The sequence below is a fragment of the Neolamprologus brichardi genome, chromosome 3 (genome assembly GCF_056152115.1).
Source record: "Neolamprologus brichardi isolate AB-2024 chromosome 3, ASM5615211v1, whole genome shotgun sequence".
NCBI classification, from domain to species: Eukaryota; Metazoa; Chordata; class Actinopteri; order Cichliformes; family Cichlidae; genus Neolamprologus; species Neolamprologus brichardi.
This window is the reverse complement of record NC_142106.1, coordinates 41,454,729-41,462,737: the sequence shown is the minus strand read 5'-3', so window position 1 is coordinate 41,462,737 and position 8,009 is coordinate 41,454,729. Positions and strand designations below refer to the sequence as shown.

Genomic DNA, 8,009 nt, shown 5'->3' with positions numbered 1-8,009 from the left:
ACACTTTTCTTTGCAAGCTCCTTTGACTATACACACTATGCTAAGCTACATGTCTATAAGTATTTTATAATTAAATATTTGTCTTAGATCTCGGACTTTAAATTGTATTATCAGATTTGCGCCTCGTGAATGAAAATAAGTTCAATTATAAACCGCATTTTTAGAATCATATATGTAAAATTTTGATTATTTTTCATTTTTTTTATATTTTAAAAAGCAATTTTTCTCTAGTTATAGCATTAGGTTTTTATATTATATTATATTATATTATATTATATTATATTATATTATATTATATTATATTATATTATATTATATTATATTATATTAAAGCAAAGTCTTAGGTCAAACAGCTCCAAACAACGGGTATACTTCATGATAAACATTTCTTCATTTTGTGAATAATAAGGAAGACAAACTGGATTATAATTGGCTTACTGGATCTGGTTGCGTATTTCTGATTGGACAAGAGACCTTCGGGTTGATCCGTGCTATTGGACAGTGTAGTGCTCGGTCTTCGCGCTCATTGGCTGAACTTCCGGGCTTCAGAGTCCGGCAAAGTGTGGAACTAAAGAAGACTGGGACGAAGAGGAAGTACTTTTTAAAATGGAAATACAGTAAATCATACTTGAACTTTTCGCAGCGGAACAACAGGACGCGGTGAGCGAGCTTTTCTCTTGACTGTCACGTTTATGGAAAGAAGGGTTATTTGTTTACAATCAGCATCTCCTGCATCTGTGGACGGATAACGTTATTTGTTAATCCGTACGCTCTAGGAAGGTAGGGTCAGTATGGAAGCCCCTCCGGCGATGCTTCACCGAGTTTGATGGTTGTTTTTCTTCTACGAACCGGCACACACTCTAAGAGAAAACACTTGGCCATTAAATAAGATGAGTATTCGGACAATTTGATGAACAGGCAGTCATTCAGTCGCTGCAGGGTTTCAATTGTTAGCTAGTGTTGCACTTGACTTGCCCGTGGTGTAGTTCCCGCTACTTTTAAAAGAAAATGCAACAAAGGCGTCTCTGTTATTTTGAGGGGAATTACAATTAATTTCGCGTTCAATACAATAGGTTTCAGGCTAATTTGGGCATTTTATTTTACTCTGCACCGCCGTAGCTGTTATAACGTACACGGTTTTACTTTGACATCCCGGAAGCTAAAAGATAAAGTTAGACCGATTGAGATGGGACTTCCGGTAAGGTAACAAATAAGACCCCCATTAATTGTTGAAGCCAAATTGTGGAGCAACTTTAAAGTGATATTTCAGTTATAAACTTTTTTCTGAAGTTGTGTTTTATGAGGGATAAGCAAGACTGCGTTATTTTAGCTTGTTGTTGCCTGTATGTCTGTGAGGCCAGTCATGTCATTTCCGGTGTTGTGTTGTGTTTTTTGCAGTTCACTTGCAGGTTATGGAGGCCATACAGTAGTTCGGGGGTCCCACGTCCTCAGTCTGCTGTTAAACCTTATTCCACTACGTCTACCGAGTAAGCAAAATTTCACTGTTATTAACCCACGGGCAGGTCTTAGTTTTAACAGCACAATGTTTTATGTGTTTTATTTTTTACAGACTGTAAAATATGAAATCTGACCCCTGACAATTTATGTTATTTTCAGATGTATTCGTTGTTCTAAACATCCCAGTCAGTGTTTTATATTTTTGAGTTTAATGTTGTTGGGACATTAACTGTGTGCTTATGCAGCTTTTTACATATAATTTATAATATAATTGAATTTTCCACCATATTTTCTGGACAAAAATATGTTTTTGAAGTGTGATTCTTTATAAAGTCTATATTTAGGATGTGCCCTTTGGAGTTGTGTGTAGCGTAAGTCAAGAATAATTCAAACACTGATGTCAATGAAATACAGTTTAACAGACACTTTGGTAATATATCATTATTACTATTTTCATTATTATTATTTACTTATTTATACAACTTTAATTTTTTAGAAAATATATATATGCACCCAACAAGAAAGACTTAGCTTACATGAAGCATAATTTTCTGGGTTAAATTGTATTTATTTTTTAAAGTTTTCATTCTGGTGTATATAGTACTGTGCAAATGTCTTGAGCCACCTCTCATGTCTTTACATTTTTCTTTCAAGGAGGCAGACTTTCTTGTAATTCGTTTATTTAAAGTGTTCTCGAGCAATAGTTCTCCAGGCTTTCTGGAGGTGTTTCAACGTTTTGGGTTTTTTTTTTCTCTTGTTTTTAGTCCAGTACTTGTAAACGAGCTGGTATTTATAGTGGCTTTCAGCTCAGTTAATTTTCTACTGCAAGTCTCATTCATCCAATCACACACACACACACATTCATACAGTACTTTCATCTAGCGACTTTCTAATTGGTAGACAACCCACTCTGCCACCTGAGCCACAGCTGCCCCCATCTAACTGAATGTTTGTTTGTTATGCCGCTTAACACGGACCTATGAATTATTCAAGCAAATTCACCTAACTCAATTGATGAACCAGTGGTGTGTCTACACATAACAGGAAGCAGGCAAATTTGAATTTTGTTTTGGCTCAAACTGCCTTTATGTTCGAGAGGATGTCAGGAGAGAGCTACAACACCGAGTATGCAGCTGTCTATAAAACACAGTGGAAATGTGAACACAAAAAGTAGCTTCAGATTTTCAACATTATCCCAATTTTAAAAAATGTAGCTAAAAGACCTCCAAAAAAGCACAATATGCAAGAAAACTGTTCCAGCTAAATGTAGAAATAACAGACTTGTTTCATCACTTGAGGCAAAAACACATCATCGAGTACACCCGGGCTACAAAGGAGGAGATACTAGCAGCTGGTGGTGTGTGACCCAAATGTAAGCAAATGACTCCACCGAGCGCAGCTGGAGCACTCACTAGTCGCACTCCACATGACAGGAAGAGCAAACTGTGGATGGAAATTACAGATGCAGCTACATGTGGCAGAGAAGGGTTTTAAGCAACAGGTTAAAAACTTTGGCCCAACGTACAACATCGCAGGCTGAAAGTATTCTTTCATTTTATTATGTGACAATACTGTGCTATATTTTTTTAGGCCATATTGCCCACCTCTTCTGCTAATGCAGTGCAAACATATCTGGATAAAATTGGCTGTGTTGAAGAATAAATGTGGTCATACCAAATATTTACTTTCAAGCTTGTTAGAATTGTATAAACTCGATTTTTGCACATTTTCTTTTAATAAATTGTTGCATCTATGGGCTCTGGGCTCAAGTAAAACTGCTCTGATGCCAAACAGCATTGCACCTGAATGCTTTAACGCAAACAGTCTTTAGTTTTATGTGATATTTTTATTAATGCCAAACATAGTTTCCGGCTTCCATGCCCGCCCAACCCCCTGTGAAGGAGCCGGAGGAGGAGATGGAGGCAGAGGGTGAGTCGCAGCTCCCCGAGGCCAACGGAGAGGTGGAAGAACCCAGAGAGAATGAAGGAACAAGAGGGGGAGGAGCCGAGGAGACCATGGAGGAAAGTACGGAGGAGAGGGAGACCGACTTGGAAGATAGTGACGAGGAGGAAGAGGAGGAAGAGGAAGAAGAGAGCTCAGGTTTAAAAAAAAATAAAAAAAATCAAAATGCTCCACTAACGTTTATACTGCTTATATAAAAAGAGAGGCCACCTTAAACTGTTTTCTTTTTTCTCTTTGTCCTATGAAGAGATGGATGATGAAGACTGCGAGAGGAGAAGAGGAGAATGTCTGGATGAGATGATGGATCTAGAGAAACAATTCCAGGAGCTGAAAGAGAAGTAATTTGTGAAGCAGGGGGAAAAAGGGATTCAACACTTTATCCTTCTTTTTTTTTTCCGATGTCTGAGCCGCCTGTTGTTGTGGCTGATTTCACCGTGTGATTGCAGGTTGTTTCGGGAACGGCTAAACCAAGTGAAAGTCAAGCTGGACGAGGTGCTGACAGGAAAGGCCGGTGAATACAGAGAACCGCTGGCTGCACTACAGAACAGCATGCAGATACGGACACAAGTGGCTGGTACAGAAAAATAAATAAATAAAATCCTAATCAAGTACAATACCCTAGCTGCCACTGTAGTGCAAACAACCTTGGCTGCCATTTGTCTGTAGTGAGTGTAGGCTGTCAGCGCACTGTTTACCTCGGCTGTAAATATGTGTGCTCATGCATTTACTCTGGATGAGGCTGTAAAACTCGTGAAAGGTACGAGTCGGTGAAGCTCACTTGTGTCCAATGACAGTGATGCTGAGGTGAGTTGTTGACGATATCCTCAACCTTACCTGTCTGTAAAGGCTGCTGTTAGGCTCTGTAGTAGAGCTAGGGCAGGGCAATATGGCCAAAAATATTTATAACGATATATATTTGAAATTTTGCTATAACGATATAACTGACGATATAATTGTGGAAATTGGCCGACATATCCTCAGCATAACCATGTATAATATCCACAAAACTTAAAAAGAGGTTACACACACACACAATACGGTAATAATATGTTGAAGCACAGTGCGTATCACTCCGCGAGGCTCCCGACTACGGTAGCCGTAATGCTCCGACAATCCATCAAGCGGTGCGGCTTCGTAGCTTACGAAAGTCGTACTAAAACATTTTTTGACAGATTTTTGAGCGCCGTGTACCACATAAAATCCGTTCGAGGTCAGTAAGCACAACCAGAATTCATACATAACGCGCACCAGATTATAAGGGGCACTGTCGATTTTTCAGAAAATCAATTGATTTTAAGAGCGACTTATTTTCCGAAAAACACGGTAATAACAACGGCCCACTTGCATGCTCTGCCAAAAAATGTGCTTTGGTGTGTATCTGACGGACGAAAGCCGAACCAGTTGCACCATTTTTACCAACCAATTTAGGTTCATCTGTTTCATTCAACGATCCGCTTTCGCCCTTCTCATTTTCTGTCGCCACCATGCTTTTTCTGCCGTGTGCGTATGAAAACAAAGGCACGTTTTACTCATATTCTATCGCGATATTTCCTTTTCTTATCATTGCCTAACATTATACCGGTATTACCGTGAACGGTATGATATGGCCCAGCCCTAAGTAGAGCTAACATTTGTGGACTCGGACACTTGGCGAATAAACTTTAATACAATGTGATGTGTGATTTTTATAGTAGACTCGACCGTAACCTGGCATGATGTTAGTGTCTAATGTCTAATCTGCTGATAATAAGGAATTGCGCCAATATCGGGAATAATCAAGAGTGTTTATGCTAGTTTTCATGTGTTTGTGAGTCCTGACTTCCTTTGTGTTCTCACTTTTTTGGTAAAGGCGACACCTGCTCAGGTGAAAAAACAGACATTATTCTTGAGTCACAAGCCATGAATGACACAAAGCTTCCACAACCAGCGCTTGTTCCTGTGGATTTTCATAATTTTAAGTTTTGGATCAGTTCCAGCGTCAATTTGTTGGAAGACTTAATTTCACACAAATCAATGTATGTTTATGAGTAATTATTTTTCCTATTAAATAACCTAAAAAACCAACAACTGACTGTACCTTTAAATCAATAAGGAAAAAGTGTGATGCCTCAAGGTAGTCGTTTACCCAGAATGCATTTCTGTTTCAGTCCAATTAAATATTTAGATTGTTTTGGACCCTTTGAAATCCAAATGCAGCACTTACTTATAGAGCATTCCTAATGTGTGTTTAACCAAACAGTAATGGCTGTCTCTTTGTGCAGGAGTGTACAGGGAGCTGTGTCTGCAGGTCATCAAACACAAGCATGAATGTGAAGTGCAAGGAGCGAGGCAGCACCTGGAGGTAGCGCGCACGTGCACTCTCAACCGCATTCTGCTTTCCTACTGGAGACTTAATATTCTCAACTAAAAGAGAACTAACGCACTTGTTTGTATTTACACGTGTTTTACAGAGTGAGCGAACACTGCTGTTTGACGCCATGAAGGGCGAACTACTGGAAAAGATCAGGAGGCTGGAGGAGGACAGGCAGAATATAGACCTCACCTCAGGTACGTGTCAATCGCAAAGCTGTTACGTACACATAAAGTACGCAAAGGTTATAAAACTGAAGTACTGAGTAAAAGTGTGTGCTCATACTAGTGGTTAGTGAGCACATACAAATGTGCAACCTTTTATGCAAATGCACTAACAGTGAAATAAACTTGCATCTGAAGGAGTAAGCTGTGGTTTATGACGCTGTAAATTCATTTTAGTGGAGTTGTATAAGGTGGATTCTGTCTGTCCAGAGTGGAGCGATGAGCTGAGGGGCAAGAAGTGCAAACGAAAGAACCTGCTGGGTCGATCTGAGAAGAAAAAGAAAGTAGCTTTGGTTTCAGGTAAGCACCACGTGTGAGGAGCCTCACCAGGGCTGATGTGTACATATACAGATGAGGAGATGAGCTCCTGTCTTATTGTTTTAAGTGCTGCTAAACAGAGAAATATGGGGTTTTTTTTAACAGTTTTCTATAGCTAGTTTTTACCCAGATTTACTTTTCACATAGAAATTTCACAAGAACTATTTTTACTTTATTATTATCTGTTTGTTGTTGTGCTGGAAGCCAAAGCAAAGACTCCGTTTTGCTGCGGACTGCTTGAGGTTTTGCTTTCTTCGTGATTCCTTCCACTTTGATGAGATTCCCAGTTCCAGACACAGAAGCATCCCCACAGCATAATACTTCCACCACCATGCTTCACTGTGGGGACGGGGTTCTTTGGGTTGTACTTCCTGTTTCCTCCAAACTCTTTTTAAATTTCTTGATGACACTTCTCACTCGAGCTCGTGATCCTTGGAAACACTCTGATGATTTTAAAACTCCTGCATCGTGAGCCTCAACAATCCTTTTTCTCAAGTCCAGATTGATTTCTTAAGTTTTTGCCATAACGCTTTCTCAAGTGCAGACATTTTTATATGGTGTGTAAACTGGAAGTTAACCCTTTATTACACAATTAAAACATATTGTTGCAGAGCAGTGGTCTGTGTTTTAGCTTGATGAAAAGGTCATTTACTTGCAAGCCATTTTTGTCAGATATTTCCATCCTACAGAAGGCAAGAACACAACAACTACGATCAAAAGGCTGAATCATAGTTATTATTATTGGTTATATATCATTTTATATATTGTTTTTAAATTAAGCTTAGATTCAATTAGTTTCCAGAGTGTGTTTTCTTGTTTCTGTTTAGTTTTCAGTCTCAGTTTTTGTCTTTATTAATTATTATTAACAAAGTTTAAATGAATGAGGCATTGCAGCACTGATCTCAGTACAGTTGTCTTGAAGGTTGTAAACATATATATACTTCAACATGGGAGTTCCTGGAGATTGACTCACTTTTAGAGCGGCCCTCCGGTGGCCATTTAGGGAGCTGCAGATTTTGCCACCGTGCGTTTGGCCTCAGGTGGTTTAATATAACTGCCTCTATCTCACAGGGCCTTTCATCGTCTACATGCTGAGAGACATCGACATCCTTGAAGACTGGACCGCTATCAAGAAGGTCAGAAATCACTTGTAAAAGTTCCCTTTGACTTCCCAGATTCTTCAGCTGTCAGTCGATAAAGATGCAGTTTCAGGGTGTGCACACCAGCCTGCGTCCGATCGTGTAAACAGCGTCTCTGTTTTTCAGGCGAAAGCAGCTCTGTCGCCACTAAAAAAGAAAGTTGAAAGTAAGTCTGCTCCAATCATCTTTTATTAACGCAGCAAACTGAAAATGTTTGGTCTCTAAACGATCCTGTTTTGTCTTTCAGAACGGTGATGAAAGGCGGATCTCTGCAACAGCGACACCAAACTTAACACACACTCACATTCCCAGCTATTTCCAGTTCAGGTTTTGTCTCGTTGACTGAAGCCCAGCAGACTGTTGAGTTGTTTTTCTGCGCTTTTGATCCCACCTGCCTACCACCCTACTGCTTGTTTGTTATCTATTGCTATTTAAAAGACGTTCTTAACGATATGACAACCATGTATTTATAGAATGATTTATAATGCTGATTGAAAATCTAATCTTTTAGCACACAACCTTTTTGTCTGTCTTCTTTTTTTGTGTCTGTCGGTGTGA

The 8,009-nt window shown here is 39.4% G+C and overlaps 1 protein-coding gene across 1 annotated transcript; it reads left to right on the top strand.

Moving 5' to 3' along the window:
• Positions 1-546: 546 nt before the first annotated feature.
• On the top strand, positions 547-7,969 carry brms1 (BRMS1 transcriptional repressor and anoikis regulator). The gene is made up of 11 exons (XM_087839359.1): positions 547-660; positions 1,399-1,487; positions 3,324-3,558; positions 3,668-3,758; positions 3,867-3,994; positions 5,682-5,761; positions 5,871-5,967; positions 6,205-6,294; positions 7,384-7,448; positions 7,578-7,617; positions 7,699-7,969. The coding sequence occupies exons 3-11, from the start codon at positions 3,336-3,338 to the stop codon at positions 7,704-7,706; spliced, it is 822 nt and encodes a 273-aa protein (XP_087695485.1). The 5' UTR covers positions 547-660; positions 1,399-1,487; positions 3,324-3,335; the 3' UTR covers positions 7,707-7,969.
• The last annotated feature ends 40 nt before the right edge of the window (positions 7,970-8,009 follow it).

What these genes read in the sequence shown, in the direction of transcription:
- brms1 (XM_087839359.1), top strand. Translation starts at nt 3,336, where the DNA reads ATGCCCGCCCAACCCCCTGTGAAGGAGCCGGAGGAGGAGATGGAGGCA. An exon ending in GAGCGAGGCAGCACCTGGAG is followed by an intron (nt 5,762 to 5,870) that starts GTAGCGCGCACG and finishes CGTGTTTTACAG; the next exon opens with AGTGAGCGAACACTGCTGTT. An exon ending in GAAAGTAGCTTTGGTTTCAG is followed by an intron (nt 6,295 to 7,383) that starts GTAAGCACCACG and finishes TCTATCTCACAG; the next exon opens with GGCCTTTCATCGTCTACATG.